General features: G+C 35.2%; 1 protein-coding gene across 1 annotated transcript in view; it reads right to left on the bottom strand.

Annotated features, from left to right (window-relative positions):
- MALRD1 (MAM and LDL receptor class A domain containing 1) overlaps positions 1-20809 on the bottom strand; it is a 234883-nt gene that overhangs the window by 90709 nt on the left and 123365 nt on the right. The window contains exon 28 of the mRNA XM_048323783.1: positions 5398-5578. Within this exon, the coding sequence (XP_048179740.1) occupies positions 5398-5578 (181 nt within the window). The remainder of the gene's footprint in view (positions 1-5397; positions 5579-20809) is intronic.

Here is a 20809-nt window from a genome sequence, read left to right on the forward strand (position 1 = left end):
CAAACACTGGGATTTAGTTATTGTCTCTCTGATCTGCAAAGCTAGGATGGAATTCTAATGAGAAAGGATTTTTCTGTTGAGACTTTCAAAGCTTCTTGTTTACGAGAGCATGGAAGCAAAGTTGTTCAAAGGATTTCAGTACCTTCACCTATGGTCTTTGCCATAAACAGTAGGTGAGGAGGAATACAAATATATGAGGAGAAAGGGAAAGAAAAAGTTTACCGCAAGGAAATCAAGCTTTTTTATATTTTAAGGAAAATATCTGTTCTGCTCACTTTGGTGAAGAAATTTCCTATTAATAGATTGTGGAATTTTTACTTTTCTTTCTTTTAAAAACTAAATATAATTGTAATTCCACTATCCTGTTTACCTTAAAGAAGAAAAGGTTGTGGAGTCTGATCCCAGTCAACTGACAAAAATCACTGGAGCTGTAATGGTTCTTTCTTATTCCAGGACTTCTATGGTACTGAATTCCCAGGCTATGAAAAATTATATAAATCAACTAAATAACAAAATATTCTAGAAATTTTTGTCAAATTAATTCAGAGTTACGATTCTCTTATTTTCATTTTACCTTTCCTTGTTAGTTTTTGAGGTGGTGCCCTGGGATGCCAGTATATATGATGTGGCTGAATCATGTTCATGTCCATGCTTGCTGCTGTGTATCTGGGAGTACAAAATTCCTTTTCTTTAAAATTACAGATGCACAAAATTCAGACTTCTGTCAAGAGCATGTCTGACAAGTTGTGCTCTTGATTCACTCTTATATGACAGTGAGCCATGAGCTGGGAAAGCAAATCAATAATGTTTGAAGTGCTCTTTAATGATAGCAGACCACATTATCATGAAGTTAAATGTCATAAGTGTCAAAAAAAATTATCATTAGAGTTTATTCTGTATGACCATCATAGGTATTTTACCTTTTTATTAAGGTGAAAATTGAGACATTTTTTTCCAGCCTGCAAATAACCTCATGCATGGTCAAAGTCAATTATTAAAAAGCACAAGAAAAGATGACAGTAAACTCCATTCAGGTTACATAGTTTCAGTAAAGTTGTATAAAGAATTATTGTACAAGAAGGTGAAAAAAATAACATCAGTTAATTTAATATTAAGAACAATTTTTTCCAGCTGTGATGTGACTTCACTATTTTTCAGATTTTTTATTTTAACCTGCAAAATAAAATGTATCAGATTTGGAATTTAATTTATTTTTATTATCAGAACATAGCTTACCCTCTCAAAACCAACTGATAAGACTCTTTTATATCTTTGTTTTTCTCCATCTTTGACAATATTTCCTAGAGCTCATATTTCCAACAAACCCACAGTTGTTTCTTGTCCTTCATTTCCATAGAAATTAGTGAGACCTGAGGAAAATGAGCCTTGGAGGAAGGGGCCCCAGAAGCCCAGATCATACTAAATAGAGTAATTTGTAGTATTCTACTGATATAGAAGCTGTCGACAAATTAATTTTTAAAAGGAAATAGTGAAAAGATTCTCTGTGATCAGTTGAAAATCCTCATATAAAAGGAGCTATGTAAATCACAGCTATGTAAGTGAAGATCAAAGAATCCACCTCAGTGCAGATACTCTTATGATGTGTACAGCCTATAAAACACTGTATGGAAGCAAGCTGAAGGAAAATACATGTAAAATAAAAAGTATTTAGGTATATTAAGCAGTGATACAACCATTGAATATTACTGTACTGCAGAAAGCAGATCTAATATTCACATATCAAAAATATCGCATGGGCTGCCTGTCTCTTCCTTTTTGCTGACTCAACTTGAGTGCATAATTTCTGCAGAGAGGCAATTATTTTGTTGTGCTGACTGTAAACCATATTCCAGGAATACCATTCAGTAGCTTCCAAAAGGACAGTCTGTGAGGAGGAGGCTATCCCAAAATATTTGAAAGCTCCAGAATTGCTCTTACACTGTTTTTCACCACTAAATGCTGTCTGCTGAGAAGCAGCTAAATATTCCGTTTTTTCCCTGTGCAATTTAAGGCATTCTCATTTCAAATCCATTCTGTTTATTTTAAACCTGTTTTCAAGTTTTAATTATTTTCAATCTCCTGTTTTTTTCTGTGCATGGTATATTCCACTGATTATGTAATTAAAACATCCAGGATACCCATAATATATAAGATTTTAGTTCATCAAAATAAGATCAAGTAGAAAACACAAATATGGCCTCAGTTGTCCTAGAGGACCCTTATAGTGTGTCTAGCCCAGCAATTCTACATCTACCAACACAGTACATGGGTAAGTGCTGTAAATCAAGTCATTTTGTTGGTAAGAAGCCCCTGTTCCCCATCTTTGTATGCTACTCTTTTTTTTGAGTTTGGCCACAGTGAGATTGTGTTTGCTGACTTTTAGCTTTGTTACAACAGACACAATAAAACTGTGAACCCTGTGCTGCAAAAAATGCGATCTACATGACATGCTTTCTCTATCCTGAATGCCCCAGGCTTGGTGGGAAATGTTATTTTTGAAAAACTGGCAAAAAGTATTTTGCTTGTTTGTTCTGCAAAGGTAAAGAATCAATAACAACAAGAATGAGAAAGGTCAGACCAAGCTCCTTCATGTCATCATGCCAAAAGGAAGGTCAGCATTCCAAAAGTGTTGAGAACATTAAGCAAGCAGGCATCAACTTGTGGAGTAGAAGGCAAAAAAATCATATACAGAGCTGATGTGAAAGGCGCTAAATGATCCCCTTTTAATTTTGGTTTGAGCCTAAGTATTCTCCTACAGATAAGAAAATCAGGGGGTAGAGGTGGGGTGAGGTGTGGTGGGTATGGGCTGTTTTTTGAGGTTTTGTTTGTTTGTTTTACTTTTTTTACAAACATGCATGAAGATACAGTTAAAAAGCAAACAAATTATAGGCCTCTGATCCTGCTGAAAAGCAAAGGCATAAGCATAAACACACTCCCATAGGATACATACACCTAAACTTTAGTGATAACCCTGCTGTACCTAGCATACACTACCAGAGATGCTGTAAGGAAATGATTCCTGAGTGTAAAAAGACACTATTAGAGTGCAAAAGCAATGACCATGCAAGTGACAGCTCTACAAAGGATTACCATCTTGGGTCTCCAACTTTCCTAAATCAAATCTTTAAAAAGTTTGTGTGCATATTGAGCTTCAATTGTACATTTCAAACTTCTATGAAAAAAGCCTCCTCTGAATCATACATCTTCATAAAACATAATTATCTTCAAAATACACAGGAATATGACCATGCCAAAACTGTATTTGAAAGTAGTTGGAGCACTTGGTGCAACTGCTTTCCCAACAGAGCTTCTTGCTGAAGCAGTGCTGTAAAACAAATACTTGCTATAAAATAATAAACCAAGTTACTTTCTGAACTGTTTCACTGCAAAAGTATTTTAATGCAAGACTGGTTATAAAACACTGTTAACATTCAGATTTGTAGGGTCATAGACTAAAACCAATGTAAATTTCAGCAATCTTAACATTTTAAGAGACTGAGGATCCTTCATATGACAGCTTTCCAAATCCCTATTGAAACAATTTCTTTCCTTGCAATGACAACTCTGGGATATTTCCAGTTATGCTTATATGATTACATTTTTCAGATTATAATGCAATATGTTGACTTAAGAGTAAGAAGAAATATTTTTACACTATATTAAGATATGTTGGTCGTCGGGGTCTCCTCCCCCTGCCATGTAGCCCTGAGAGAGGGGCCCTGGGAGGGAGACACGGGGTTTCCCTGCCCCTGGTCAGCCTCGTTCCCCACTGGTTGTTTTGTGTTCCCCTGCGCGGGCAGGGACCCTCGGGTCCCGTGATTGAGCAGTTCCTCGGCAGAGCCCCGGCCATGGGGCTGGAGAAATAAACATCTCTGAAACGTCTAGCAAGAATCGGTCCATATATATTTCTTTTCCATGGGACTCCTTGTTTGGTACATCATGTTACAGTATCCCCACTGTATCAGTTGATACCATCTTTATGAACTTAACAGAGATATTACTTCTTCCTTAAAAAAAAAAACCTCTACTATTTTTATTTGCTGAATATCTTCATGAATCTGACTGAAATGAAGTGTCTAATTTGTTGTAGCCCCAAAACAGAACATAATCCCAAAAATGTGGTTTAACTAGACCCCACTGGTATGAACTAATACATGTGAACACAACTGACAACACATTAAAAGAGAGACCAGCATCCACTTTTTTATTCAAGATGATAGGGAGATATTGACCTACCATCTCTTACCAGGGCATCCTTACCTATCTACCCTTGTTTTTTGGAGAACAATTGCATGCACAACAATGGGGATAATGAAACCCTTCAAAAAAAGATAAGGGGATCACTAATGCTTATGAGCTTGGTAGAGCTTTTAAGAGTACAGCTGCCTTAGAGTTTTATTAAAGTGCAGTTCTGAAGAAGGTCCCAGATTGTATCCAGTTTCCATTCTTTGAATTATATAACAATTTCTGAATCAAACTCTTCATTTTTTAGACGAAACTAAATCAAGAGATGTTCTTCAGAAGTTCGTTTTTCATACTTGCATTGATAATGGGCATCCAGTCTATGGCAGGAGAGTAGAGCTTGCTCAAACAACTTCCACAAAACTAATTCAGTGTTGATATGTGCCATCAGATATGATCACCTCAATCAAAAAAATCACTTATATTCTGTCACACTGTTTCCTACAAGATAGAAAGACCACACACTTTCCTGAGAGAAGCCATGATTTATCTACTCAGTATTTATCTTGGGTTTGGGGAGTTTTTTTGTTACTGTTTGTTTGGTGGTTTGTTTTGTTTGGCTTTGTTTTTGTTGTTGCATTTGTTGTTTTTAATAAAGGCAAAATTCGTTCCCATTTTAGCCTATGTTCATAGAGATATGAATTAAATAGAGTATTCTGTGAAGGAGTCAAAATTTTATTTTGCTGGCCTTAACACTTCAACTGAACTCGGAAAAAGAATATTGATAAAGGTTCATCTGTAGCCTCCACTTATTTTTATGGCAAGAGTCTTTATAAGAAAACACAGAGGCCAAAGGTTTCATATTATATAATGTGACACAGTTTGTATGAAATGGTTATACACAACATCAAAGACTCAATAACTTACCAGTGTATTAAAGAAGGAAAGTTCTTACTCAAAACAAAATAAATAAAGGAAACAAAACCTTAGTAATTTCTTGGATTTATCTGCCATAACTTAGTGTGAGAACACTGCATGACTGCATGTGCAGAAAAGAGTATTAAAGTTATAGGAGTGAAAACAATTTATTCATAACTGATTTTATGAGCAGTGAAATTATGATGAAAACAGTAAAATGATGATGTATTTAAAAACAAACAAGAACTTCCTACATCTCATGTAGCATCCCTCTAGAAACCTCCCTCATGAACTTACTTGTGGAGCAATTGTTGAACTCTATGTCATCTATCGCTGCTCCTCCTCCCAGGTCTCTGGTACGAATGCCTTCAAAGATTATTTCAAAATTCCTTAGCTTCCCCAAGTGTAATTTGACATTGTTCCACTTGTCACCATGATTTCCTGATTCACTCCATATTTTCACAATCCCATCATCAGTCTGAAATTTGAATAAACAATATATAGTAAGATACATGTAAATATGGATTATCAAACACAAGCTTTGGGGGAAAAAACCAAACCCAAACAAAATGGAGAGAAATCTGGAAGACACCCATGCAGTTGTGTCAAGAACTGGCAAACAGGTGCTTTGCTAGGATAATAGGAAAGGTAGTGAAATTAGAGGAGCACTGTGCAAATAACAACCATCAATAGTAGAGTCTCAGTAGAGAAATTACCTTGTGTGTGATTGAAATGCAAAACCATCCATTTTGTTAGAGTTGTATTTATCTTTATACAAAACTGTTCTTTGTTTTTAGAATATATTACTAGATGCAAGGCTACTCTACCATTTTAAATTGTATCTATCTATCTTTAAAAAGTTGTGACAATGGTGATAAAGGGGGAGAAAACTAACCAATATGCGATAAGCATAGATTTAGTATAGCTTATTTGAAGGTAAATAAGAGTACTCTGACTTTCAAGTACACTGATATATTTTAAAGCTTTTCTTTAGACCTCCTATCATACTACCTATCTGGCAAGTCATCAGCAAAGAACATGTTTCATTTTATCATAGTAGTGTTAGAATGCAGGTGCACCAATTTTCCTTGCTGTGAAGGAATGACACATCTATACAATGACATCACAAGGAAATATTTGCAAAAGTTTTGTATATGTCTAAATCTATTTTTCTTTATGAGTGTCTGACTAACCATCCAAACTGTAAATAGGATTTTTTTTTCTACTCTTTTCTTAGCAAAAGCCATTAGTACTCTAGCTAGGCTTTAAGAAAAACACTGTGAGATGCATCAAACAGCTAAATATAATGCATAACAAAGGTTCTAAGACTGTAGTACATGAACAAGCAAAATCTAAGAAAAATAGAGACAGCAGTAAAATAGGCAGGGAAGAAAATTAATTACATTTCTTTATCCGTGGTGAACCTGTTAGATCAGATTTATGTTAATAAGGTTGTCTTATGCATATTTATGATGGGAAAATGAATCTTGGTGCTGTAGATATGGTATTCTGAATAAGAAAGGGCAGACAAGCATGCACACAAATATTACATTGGTTGTTTGTGAATCAGGGAACTCATAGCATTGTTGATATCTTTTAGAAGGAGGTCCTCAGACCTAACAAAGCATAGAGACACTTGTGTGGCTTGGCAAGGGTATTCTGGAAAATCATAATGAACAGTAAAGGAAGTTTTGAAAACAATGACAACTTTACTTTAAAATGCTAAACAGGAAAGAAAAAACAGGGATGAATTTCCCTAACTTCATGTAAAGTTGTAGGTATCCAGCTGGATAACTCTATTTCTGCACATAACTAGTGATGTTAGACCAGTGGTGATAGCAGCCCTTTATAAGTCATGATGTTTGAGCACACAAGCACCTACAGACACAAGGACCTACAGACACAAGTTTAGGCATTGCTTCTTCAGTTATGTCTCATTTGTTTAAAGCCAATGGCATAGTCCACTACAGTGAAAATAATGTAACAGGACCTTAGTGGTGCTTTGCACCACTAATTCCAGAGTTGATGAATACTGGTTATGATTTTCTTAAAGTATTTTTCCCAGTGGGACTCCTGACTCTATGTGCCATCACATCAGGGGTCCATTCTTTTAAAAGAGTCATAGCACCATAGATTGTCTCAAGTTCAAAGGGACCTGTGATGATTTTGAAATCCAACTCCTTGCTTCTTGCAGAAGTACTTAAAACTAAACCATGATCAAGAGCATCATCCAGATGCTCCTTGAATTCAGGCATGCTTTGTGCTGTGACCACTTCCCTGGGGAGCCTGTTCCAGGAACTGACTACCCTCCCAGCGAAGAAACCCCTTTTGGGCCTACAGTCAATGCAGTTAAGGTAGACTGGAATCAGAATGAGAGTAAGACCTTTTGTAAAACTTCTATGTACACTTCAGTGTAGAAGCACAGCTTAGAGGACTCATTATTAACACTGTGCTCAAAAAAAGTAGATACAGTAATTGAAGCTGATTTCAAAAGTGGTAAAACAGAGTGGCAAATTTTAAACTTACTCCTATAATACCTGTTCATCAAATATGTAGTCAACAACTTATTTCAATAACTCAGCTATATCTATTCCATTGATTCTGATATTTTTGAATAACATCCAAGAGAGTGTTTCTTATTATTAGGGTAGTTTTTTTAGTCTGCAAACATCTTCCACCTATTCATGACATAAATAAAATTTATGGTTATGAGTTACACTTGGCCTGTTGTATTCTCCAACATAGAATACAACCCCAAAACTTAGAAAAGATGCACTTTTAAACATTTAATCCATTTGTTGTATATGGACCCTCTTCTCTCTGAACTTGAGAACTGTTTGGAATACAAATAATTTTCACAAATATTATTTATAATAAATCACTGATTAATTTTACAAAAGTAGCTCAGTGCTGTGTATTAGTGGTGAATTTAGGAAACTTAAAATGAAATAGATAATAACAATGCTAAATGATAAGGGACTTGCCTTACATTCATGCATTTGAGCACGATAGAAAAATTCAAAGTTTGTATCTATCTGAACATTAAGCCCCAAAACTATTATAAAATTAGATGTATTTAAGTTTGGATGTATAGAGATAGGTGGAGCTTTTTAAAATACACAGAGATAAGCATTTATATAAAATCTGGGTGTGTTATTTGTTGCACAGTTAACCAGAGTACGAGCCTCATGTCTGCTGCTAGCCAGATCTTGATTGATTTCACATTATATTTCATTACATGACATTCTGTTCAGACTAACGTTGTGTTTATCACATCGATTTTTGAGTAAAGAATGCTACAGTTACAAGTGATAGGGATCACATATTTCTTTAGAAATAACCACATAAAAATGTTGTAGCAATCAATTTGTATATGGTATCATAGCCATAACATATCAAATCTTTATGCAATTATAGGCACTGGGGTATTTTTTATACAGTGAGACACAGAAATATTTTTTGTTAAGAAGAATTTTTGCAGATGGAAACTTTATGGCAGTCTCCTTGCACTTCACAAATTAGTGAATGTGAGCACACAAATAAAAAGCAGAAGAGACATTTCTATTCTTGCCTGGGTTCCACAGATGGAGTTCCTATACAATAGTAGCACTTCAAAAAGCATGAAAGGCTGATTTTTCAGCTGCTCAGCTACGGCTCTACATATGAAAATCAAAAGCATCCCCATCCACTGCATAACTGTATGAAAGCTGTTCCAATCCAGAGTGCAAAGTCCCTTCAAAGTCATAAGCTCTACACGTTGTCTGCATCAGACATCCAAGAGGAGGTGGCAAAGGGAGAGACAAGCAGTAAACTTGGCTTTCCTCCTCTCCCCAGGCCCAGAGAGTGAAGCTGGCTTGGCTCAGGGCTGTAAGCTATACATTTCTGGATACATGCTTGGCATGAGAGGATCATTGCTTGTAAGCTTTGCAAATTCCATTTCATGAATTATTGTTTTGTTTTCTGTATTCTCCAACCTTCTAATCTGTCTTGTGCTTTGGCACTTCTTTCATATCTTTGGAATGTGTTTGCTTCTAAACCAAAAATATGGCCTGAGGGGGTATGGAAAAATTATTCTGTGCTTTGACCTGCCCATTGCATCCAGAAATCCTTCGATCTTTTTCACTCTGGTATACATATACTAATGTAAAGGAAACATATGTAAAAGAGATAGATGACAAGCAGAAATAAGCTCAGCGTAGAGGAGGCTGGAGGCCAGTATCACCTTATTTTTCTGCTTTTAAGAGGTTATTCTTTTGCTGACACCTACTCATAGTTAGTGTAGATTGCTTGTCAGCCTGGGCTGGTTGGCGGCAAAAGGCCCAGTTGAACTTTGTGCTCTGACAGGCTGATAAAAGGTGGCTCAGATCTGTGGGTTTGGTGGACAGTCCTGTCTGTATGTTTGTGGGTTGACTGTGCTGGCTGTTGGTCAGGGCAGAAATCTCATTTTCCTGCTAACCCTCAGGAGTTTAGCTGCATGTAGGCTTTATGCAGGCAGAAACAGTTAAAGAGGATTGTTGGTCATACCAACAGGATGATTGGACTACGGGGTACAATAGAACACATCCTAGTTTCGCATATGTATTTATCCTTTAGAATTATTTCTTCCCAGTATATGGTCTACTATTTATTAGTGCAGACTATTACTGGGAAATACCACTACAAAAAAGATCTGGAAAGTTCCCCAGAACATAAATTTTACAACCCATTTTGTAATTCTGTACTTTTTAATTCCCTAAACTCAACTTGAGAAATTCTGAGACTTCAATATTATTGACAGATCACGTAAAAAAAATTCTCAGTTCTTCCCAAAAATACACACCAAGATTGCTAAAAACAGATGGTGTTTTCATTTAAGGCTCTGAAAAGTTATTATTAATTACACATCACTGCCCTCTGTGGGTTGAAGATAGTGAAAGGTCAGGCTGAGGTGAGGAGCCATCATTAAGTGAAACCTGACAGTAAAGGGCATATTTTTACATTGATTTGTGGCAGTGGGTCCTAGTCTTCCACTGGCACATCACGCTGAGTAATAAACACTCTCTGAAAATGGCAGAATTACTTCTAAGAAGGCCACAACCTGTTTAGGTCTGTAGGTCTACATGCCTAGACTTATCAGAAAATTTGTATTCATATTCAGAGAATTTTTATCTGCTTTCTGATGGTCTGAGGGGAGTTATTTCTTAATGATTTCATTCCATTGCAATTCAGAATCTTTCTCATGCTTGTCTTCATCTGAAGGATGATCTAAAGTGTTTATAGCTTCTCTTTCGAGCACTTCAAGGGGGAAGGTACAACTTACAAGGCTCAATATCCTCATTAATTCACCTGGGGATAGTAAGAATAAAGGAGGGGAAGGATTTCTTTCTGTCTTAGAATTCCTTTTATTTTGTGGCTGAGTTTAATATTTTTCTATCCATGAGAGACAACCATTATTCTCAAGGCTACATTTCTAACAGAGTCAGAACAATATTAGGAACTGACACCAAAGCATTCACAAGGAGTGTGTGATTTTCCCTTACAAGATATTGCAAAGAAACTTCCTGTGAATACACTTTCTTTCAGAGCAATACAGTAAGCATTCCAGATACAATTATAAAGATTCTTCTATGAGACAATCTTCCTAGTTGCATCTGCAGTGAAACAGAAATGAAACACAGATTTTGTTCTTGATCTGCACCTCTCCTATTCATATTCTGAGCTAGGTTCAAAATATTTCCCTGGTTCCTTCCCATCAGATATTTATTTCAGCAGAGCCACAGGAAATGAAGCAGAGCTTACCAAATGGATGGAGGCAATGAAAGCATTTGTTAAATATTCCTGGACTCTTCGAATCAAATATACATGAGGCCTTTTTAATCAGACAGCATATTTTCAAATGATTCATCAAAAAACAATTAACTGTTTGTTATTAATACCTTAAGAATACTTTCAAGATTCACTGTATCAAAAGACTTCCCTTACTGCAGAACCTTTCAGACCTTTGAGAGAAGTAAAACTCTTTTTACATACTCTTTTTAAAAAATTAGAAAAAACATCTCTGCATTCAGGTTACTTTGAAAACCATATCTTCCTGACAAGCTTTGATGATCCAGAATCTTTTAAACATGATATATGTTATGCAAAGCACAGAAAAATAGTATAGAATGAGCATAATGTGACCTTAACTGTCATTGTTCTTTTCTCTAGTTTTGGATGCACTGTTATCCCTCTGTTTTACAGGAGTATTTCAGGAGGACAGTTTACTTTTCAGGCATTTCTTCGTGGTTTAGAATGAAATGTATTTTCATGATGTGCAAATGAAGTTAATTAATAAATTTGGTTTTAATGAAGTTTTATTTTCCTTGGTGTAGAAACATTATTAATAACTTTTCATGGCTGACCAAGTAGTTTAAAACTGAATTATTCCATGATGAGGTGCATTACTTCCATGCTTCCTCCTTTTTTCAACAAGGAGTGGAGTGCAGTACTGAGCTTCACGTGCACATCAAAGAAACAGGAGGCAGTAGGAAGAAGAGTCACAGCTTTCCTTTATTTGTCCATAATTTAAAGACCTTTTAATGAATTTTTATTTCTCCAAGTCACAGAACAATTAATATCTTTGCTGACAATTCTAATATCATCTATCTACTTATTTCGGTTTCATTGCTTGAGAGTGAGTCCTATTTGGAGAAGGGTCTGAACACCTCGATTTGCGCTGTTGTTACCTCTGCACTGCAGTACACAGAATACTTGCTTAATTTAAAGATCTCACTTCCTAGGCTTAATTTTCTCATAAGTAGCTTGAAACAAAAGCACATTAAAATACAATAAAACTCAAGACTGATACTGTATAGCAAAATCTCTTAAAAAAAAAAAAAGTGATTATTTTATCTTCTTCACCTGAAGGTTTATTCAAAGTACACGAGAGAGTTTCTTTTTTCTTCATTTCTCACTAATTTTCTCTTAAAAAATCCTAAAACACTATTGTTTTAGTTTAAAACAGTAAATTAACCCTACAGAGTTTGACCTTACTTTTTACTCAAGCAAAAAAAGCTCTACATGAGCTAAATGGTCAGAGAGTATGAAATTATCAAATGTATTTAAATGAATTAAAAATGAACTGAAGTCAAGATTTGTTCATCCAAGACCTAAAATTCAAGTTAACATTTTCTTTCCGATCCTCTCCCCTATTTTCTTTGTTTCCTTGTTTCCTCTTTTCTCTCTCTGTTTTTCCTTCACAGTGACACGAAGAAAAATGAGAGCAGCCAATAAGGCCATGAAGATGCGAGTTCTGAACAAGCATATGTGTCCTTTGGCACACCTGTCAATCACCAGTCTGATAACAATTCAATACAAACAGCTCAGTGGTGCTTTATAACAGCAGCTATAGTTAAAATATAGTTAATAGTTAAAATAAATCAGCTACCTTATTCTAGAGAAAGGCACATACTCTGCATTTTAAATGTGAGGTTGATAAGTGTATGCAAACAAACCAAACAAAATATTTGTACATGTTGTTAATAATGTAGGAAAATCTGGGCAGAGAAGTAGTTATTTATTATTCTGCCTTTAGCTAATGTTTTGAAAATTTGTTGCTCCTATTAAATAATTCTTGTGGTTAGTAATACTGTTGCATTTAGTAAATTGCTGCTAATTATCTGAACACTGAAGCTCTCCATTAAACATATAATTCCAAAACTATTAAGTCTTCCTAGAATAGCTCTGAGACAAATAGAAAAAATTTCAATGTAGGAAGAGATTTAAAACTCAAAATTTATCCTTCATCATTAAACTGAAGGATGCTGCAGGATGCACGCTATGGGATTCTGAGTTTTTCGGCAAATTGAGGTAGCAAAAATGAAGAAACATCATCCAAAAAAGGAAACAATTGAACTGCAAGAATCTGCAGAGTAATGGTTCCAAAAGGCAGGAACAAATTAGGGACAAGCATGCAACAGGATGAGTTTTACTTAGGAATATGATACTGATGTGCTTACTCAAATTCCAGTGTCCTCAATGAAAATTTGTGACTCTCAGCAATGAAAAGAATGCATTAAAAGGATACAATAAAAATCTCAAAATTTTCAGTGTTATATTATGGTGGGAACCAAGCATGCTATTTAGTATGTCTCTGTCTTCAATAAAAAACAGAAAGAAACCTGAAGCTGATCAAATGACATATTGGAGAAATTATTTGATCCGGGCAATATATATTCACTACCATACAACATATGTACATCAGCATGCATGAAAATTTGGTTTCATTTTTAAGGCCAACTTAAAAAAATCAAACAATTCCATTTCCACAGTGCATTTTAGAAAGAAGGAAAACAGTGAGATGAAACAGGGATATTTCAGCTTTCGAGGCTTTTATTACAGTCTGTATTAGTCTCAGTAGGTCTTCATAATAAGGGTTTATGACAAAGTCTATCCAGTCACCCCCTTAATTTCCTCCTTTGTGTAAAGTTTTAGATGATTTTCATTCTCTGAAATATCTTTTCCCCAATTTTCATTTCTGAAATTGACCTCATTATAAAAAAGGAATATGCATTTCAGAAAAAATCCCATTCATTCTAATGAAAAAAATAGATGAATAAAAGTATACCACAGATAAAATTCCTTTTTTAAAATGCACCAATTTTGTTGGAATTCTGAAATCTCAGTGAATTCCTCCAGAGCATCAAAAGACATCAACACCTCCCCCTGCCACGCTTGCAATGTTTCTAGAAGTAAAATTCTTAAATAGTAAGACTATTCTTTCTTAACTACTCTAAGTGCTGAATTGAGAAAAGTTTAAAAGATGCTTTGATAAAATGTGACTGGTAATTCACCTGGAGACAGGATTTTGTTTCAAGTGGGTACACATTGGAAGGAATGACAATTAAATTGCTGGTTAAAAAAGATGAAGTTATACTTTAAACCCACTTATTTTGGAAATCCATAATGGGAAGTAAAGAATAACTTATTTTTCTTTGAATTATTCTGTGTATCTCACTTTCTTATACCTTGGGTTTATCCTGTCACAACTATTAAATCTAATAGATTTCATTATAACCAGCTTTCATTTATAACCAAGCAAACTTTTCTGACATTTGCATCCCTTTACGTTCCTATGATAGTATTTCTATCAAATATGCTTTTATGTACTTAGGTTCTTAAAAAATACATCTTCATCTCATACGTTATCCTTACTGATTAGAAGACAGAAATAAAACAGCTCCTCATTGTAGAAGATAATTCATTAGGTACTTTGTACTACTTCATCCTCTCTTCATTTCCCAGCCCTCCCAGCCCTTCTTTCTCCTCAAATGCATACATTTCTTCTTCATTTCCTCTCATAATCCACCTTTGTTTGATTTTGGGTTTTAGGTAGCTTAAGGGATACAATTTTGATTGCTTGGATTACATTTTTTTCCTTCAGTTCTGTTGCTAAGTAATAATAAGCATCAAAGCCACTTGATAAGACCATTAGCATTTCAAGCAACTTAGTTGTTTTGTCTCAAACCTTGTTACACCTTTTTTTAAATCACATTTTATAGGTCTCTGGATTGTTCCCATCTCAGAGTTGAGGCAACTGTAATATTTTGGAAAAGAAAAGCTTCAAAGAGAAATAATCACAGTTGCAAAAAATTCTAGGAAGACTACGGACAACAGTTACAACCCTCCATAACACCAAACAAGGACAGTGTGCTAAATGTTGGGCAATGCTAGATTTCTTGGATTATAAAATGAAAGTAACCCCTTACTTCTACTGACAACCTAAATAAATGCAGAGCATATCGAGTAACAGGTGTAACAGAACAGTTTGTGGATCAAGATCATAAAAAGTTGTTGCAACCTCAAACTTGTCATGTTTTTCCTTCTATATGGAATACTCTGAATACCATATTGAAAGATGGGATGCAAAAGTCACTTATCAAATTTCAGCTTTTTTTGTTCACCTTTAACTTTTTAACTCATCTTCTCCTTCTTTTCTTTTTTTCCCCCCATTAAGGTTTTCCTTTATCAGTTTGGATATGGACTGAGAGAAGGAAAACAAACTTGTTTTCCAAATAGGAGGAGCATACCCCTAACAACTCTAGGACCAATGGTGACATCCATGATGCATCTTGACCTCAGAGCTGGGAAGGACAATGGCAGGGCACAGCCATTGTGTGTCTTGGAAAATCTGTGTGTACAACCAGCCACAGTGAAACTGGGATGTGGGTAAAACTCATGTCTCAGGTCTGCAGATCAGACCAGACACTGCCAACAAGTGTTTGTCCAGGATGCCTTTTGGAGAAAAAGGATGGAGAAAAACCTTTTCTTTCACATGCCATGGATCAAAGTACCATTTGAGTGACATAGGGGGCAGGCAGAAGCTGTGCTAGCAGGACAACTTTTCTCCTCTGACATTTTGATAGATACTTGGTAAGGCCAGAAGCATTCCATTCGCAGTGCTACAGTGTTCCACAAAGTGGGAATTATGGCATCAGCCTGTGTGAAAGTCCTCTCAGCTCTTCAAAATGTGAAGATCTGCTCATGAAGAATTAAAGAATTGTCGTTATAGCTGCCTTGAAAAATAAAATCCCCAAGGCAAAACCAATTCAGCGGAACAAAACATCTGGAATCTTCCAGAGATTTTTTTTTTTAAGTCAATATTTCAATTTGGCAATTCACACTGAATAACACATTGGTTCTCTGTATGATACTGAATGGAACTAGGAAAATATATCTTTACCAGAATTCTGGTGAGGCAAAAATAAAATAAAAAAAAAGAAGTACATATCTCTGATGTAAACAAAACATACTTAGAAAAAGTAAGGTTATTTTAGGCAGGACCATGTAATTAAAAGATTAGTAATAATTTTCAACACCAACAATGGTAATTCTTAATTCTTGTACACTGACATTAAAAATTTTAATGTTTTACTAAATATTTAATCTGTCACTTCCTCCAAGTGACAACTCTGCAGGACAAGGATTGACATGAATATTCCCTACTAATCATCAAAGTGCATCGTATGCTTTTTCAGATGAATGAGAGTGATTAATGTCAGTCAGGTGTCGTTCCTACTTTGATGCAGTGGGATGTTCTCTGGGGTATAACTGTATTTCTTTCTTTGTGACATCTAATATACAGCCTATTTTTATTCTATTGGAATATTCTTTTCAATTGGATTGTAGCTTTTGGCCTTGTATAAATACAGAACAGATCCTCTGGGATATTAGATGAACTGGACAGCCTCAGGGGACTCAAAATGCTGAGGCTGAAAAAAATAGTATGTTCTTTATATAGTCAAAGCTCAATTAAGTATTTTAAGCTTCACTGAATCGATTCTGAACAAATGAGACATCCTAAAGAGAAATGCTCAAGTCCTGTCTCTATAACATCTAATGGATACGACTATTTATTTCTGAGAGTGCCAAAGAACCAGCTATCTGATTTAATTTTTTAATCTGCAGGTTTGAAATATATTCTCTACAAACTGAGGGCTCTTATAACTGATAGATATTCCTATAATATAACAGTTCTCTATCCAATGGCCACCACCTAGTATGTTGAAGGACATATGAAGTTACAAATAACTAAATACACATAGCACAGCAGAGATATAGAAGAAAAAAATTTGCAGACAGATTCACGTGATCCTGGTGTTTGCATTGCCAGCATACATATTAAAAATTTACATAAGTATATGACAACATTTACTGAAATATTCAAAATTCAAATATTTATCCGGTGACATGCCTGATGGCACCCAATATTGCTTACTGAAAGGTATAATATATAGTTACAAGTCTACAGGAAGCTGTAGGGAAAGTAATAGCCACCTTCCCTCTTGTAGATGATTGCTTTACAATGAGACAAATCATACTTAAGATTCCTTTTGACATGTGGAGTAAAAACCCACCATCAACAAAGGAGGCTAAAGTGACTGCAGCAGTGGCTGCTCTGGGGGCATCTGTGACTTTAAGTAATTGGAATCCCATCCAGACTGGGACAAATTGCATTATAACAGCAAGTCCTGTCACCTTAACATATTTCTTAGAAAAAACTCCCTGATGGAGAAAGTGCAGAAGTCTCCTTCTAAGATGTCTTTCCTATGGTAAGAGACACAATTTTCCAGAGAAAGGCAAATGACTGATCTAAGAACAAACAAGAGAACACGTCAGCCACACTTCAATATGTATAAGAGAATTTGTAATACCTTTCAACCTGTCAAACACATACAAATGAAACCAAGGTAGAACAGGAAATTCAGTGGCATTTTTTTCTCTTCCATTAATTTTTTTTTTTTGTTTTCAATTAAAATCCCTCAGAGGTCCTTCCATTTTTTTTCCCCCCATGCAGCAACTATTACATTATCCACTTCTGGTTTATAGTTTCAGGAGCTGTGATAACTTCAATTCTCTCATTCCACTTCTTCAGTTTTCCCCTAGATCTTGCAGACAGTGCAGAAGTTCTGTCTGCGTTTTCTAAATGGATTTATTCCCTGCAGCAAATAAGCACAGAGCTAATTATCAGAAGAGTATAAACCTTTTAGTGTGAACTGAGGAAATATTGCAACATTAAAAAAGGCAAATCAAAGAAAAATATAGCCACTAAGTGACAAAACAACCAAAAATAAGAAAACTCCAAGGGATTTTTGGAAGAATGTACCTTCCCCACCACTTCTACAGTAGAAATTCAATTTCATCATGTCAGTATGGAAGGACAGATTTTAAAAAAATGTTTAAGAATTTTCTACAGCAATGGCATCCTCTGTGTAAATTCTGTAGCAATTAGATTGGCATAGTCAGAAAACTAAATGGTATGCTGTAGGGTATTTTATTATCATTTACCATGATGTTCCTACTTTGGTCTTGCCACATGGTCATCTCTACCTTTCTTTCTTAGATGACCACATCTTCTGTGGATATTATTTGTAAAACCACTCAGGTTTTCAAATACATACAGTGAAAATTCTCTTGTCAAACTCTTTAATATTGGTCTTTTCAAGACAGATGGTCTCTTTAACCATTACGGCCAAAAGATTTCAGATCTAACCTGAATAAACCCCTCACTTCTCTGAGAAAAAAATCTTGGTACAACTTGGAAGGAGGGGACTGCAATTTTTATAGAAATTAAATTCCAGAGATACTGACTTTAAAAGACTATACTTTTAACTAAGGGAAAGTCTAAGATTAATTAATGTGCAGCTAGTGAGTCGGGGAAGATTTTCATTAGTTCTTAATTTCTTTCCATAGCCCACATATTCCTAAAACAGCTAGACTGGGAAAAGAAAAAAAGCAGAACTCTCTTTCTTTTAGTAAGTCCTGAAGAATAGAGCTGGTGTATAAAATGTTAAAGAGATGGAAACCCATATACGTAATTTTTGACTGCTAATAAGCTTTTTGGTAACATACTCCCTCTGAACTCCCGTGGAACACAATTCTGAACCGAATCACACTGTAAAAATGTTCAGAATAATGTTGTGCACTGCAGAATCCTTCACGTCTAATGATATTTCCATGTCATAAATAGGAAGAGCCTTATAGTGTTTGCTGATCAATGAAGTGAATTAGATGCCTCATGTATCAAAATTTAGATAGTACCTCTTCTGGATCACATTGGAAATTCTTATTTAAAGAAGTTTTTCTTCCATGCAGATCAAACTAAATTAAACTGGAAAACAGTAATATACTAGAGCTGTGCTATTCAGTGGAAAGCATGGAAGGCAAGAGTGAGGTGCTAAGGGGAAGACCAAATCACATCTAAATATAGACTGAAAATTTTAATTGGATGAATGGCAGAGTAGCTTTATCATTCTGTCACTTAAAAGAAGAAGCACTTTATTCAGATGCCTAAATGAGATGGTATAAATGTACAGAAGACAAGTGTAAGCAAACTATTTAAAAGCTGAAAGATGCTTCACGTTTGTGCCTTGATTTATTGATTCAGCCAAATATAGATTGAGTGTCTGGTCCACAGTAATTTCAAACAAGAAAACAGTTTCCAATAAACTGAGAAGTTAAGTATATAAAATAAATGTTGTTATACAATTGGACAAGCCTAATTTTCCTAAACGTCATATGACCTTTCCACAACAGCTCACTCTTCTTACATTTCAGTGAAAGAGAAATTGACATCCATAAAATTGGATGCCAAATAATAATTTAAATGATTAATAATAAAATGGAACTTGTGGTATCAAACCTTATCCTATTGTTATAATAAGAAAGGTATGGTGACATCTCACAGTTTAGAGAAAAGAGATGATTTTGCAAAGAAATAAAGTAAGGTTACTTGCACTTTTTTGTTCACCTTTCTTTTAATGGTTTTAGTATCAAAAGTTTTCGAATTAAAGCTAAAATATATCACTGTATTTTTATTCAATGACTGCTATCCAACAAATAAGAATGCTTTCCATTATAAGATTTTTTTTTCACTTGTATGAATTTGAATAGTAAGCAAAAAATTTGGGCTGGTAGTTTTCGTTTAGTATGAATATCTGAAAAGCATCCACATCAGGTTTTGACAGATACAGTCTCAAAGGCTTGGGTTTTTTGTTTGGTAGGTTGTGGGTTTTTATGGAATGCTCATTCTCTTTAGAAAACAAGACCCCAATTCTGCTAAGAAAATGCTCATATTTTGAACACACCCAGTTACTCCTGGTTCACATTACAGCTAAGATTAAATAATTCTCCTTATTTTTTAATTCCATAAGATCCATACTTATAATAAATTTTTTTAATTAAAAAACAAACAAAAAAAAACCTCCACAAACTTTCCAGATCATCTAAACAACTGGAGCTAAAGAAAAAATAGTATCATAGATGGATTAAGAGCCTCTACTCATTTGGTATGTGGGATCAAGCTAAGAAATGCAATTTTCAGTGTTAATCTTCTTCTTTTAGTGCTCCTGCTGAAGGCAAAATCAAATATAATCTGCAGACCACACAGTTACACCCACATATTCCAGACTGTATGACAAATGGTCTGTAACTCCTGATTTTAGTAGTATTACAGTGTCATCTCTCATGACTTCATTAATTTAAACAAAAAATCATTTTAACATGGTTTCTTTAGTTTTATGAGTAGTTTAAAATTCCTTATATGAGCTACCTGATCTTTTTTAATTTTGCAGATATGGCCTGGCAAACCTTGCAGAAACACATTACAAAACAATGAGGAACATTGGGAAGTGCTGAGGGAAGCTGGAAACCTGAGATGTGTGACTGAACAGAAAGACTATTGGAAGAATTTGAGTCTACAAAGATAAGAAACTGCTATGAACAGACTATGGGGTTTCCGTGAGTGGGCAGGAAATTAATCTCTGAGCTGCCATCACCCTTGCACCAGCAAGCACCATGAAGTTACCGAGTCATGGAAGGGTTGGCTTCCATAGCACGGTGGTGGAAAGAAACTGATGTCTCTCAAAGCTCCCATTGCATTGACGCTGTTATTCTCTGCTGCAAATAATACCTGCTCTCTACAACCCTCTTGGATGTCAGTGCATGCAATGATAAGACAATTCTACTTCACGTTATGGGGTCAACCTACAAAAAAATACACTTAGAGATTACTACAGTCATAAATATGTATACTAAAAAATTCCTAGTCTGACTCCCATGAAATTAATTAGGATCAGGTCCCTCCATCTTTGTGAAATAAATTATGGCAAATACAGAAACACATCTGGTTTGGGGTGTTTCTGAGGTGTTTTTTTTGTTTGGTTGCTTTTGGGGTTTGGTGGGGGCTTTTATT

This window comes from Corvus hawaiiensis, chromosome 1, assembly GCF_020740725.1.
Source record: "Corvus hawaiiensis isolate bCorHaw1 chromosome 1, bCorHaw1.pri.cur, whole genome shotgun sequence".
NCBI lineage: Eukaryota > Metazoa > Chordata > Aves > Passeriformes > Corvidae > Corvus > Corvus hawaiiensis.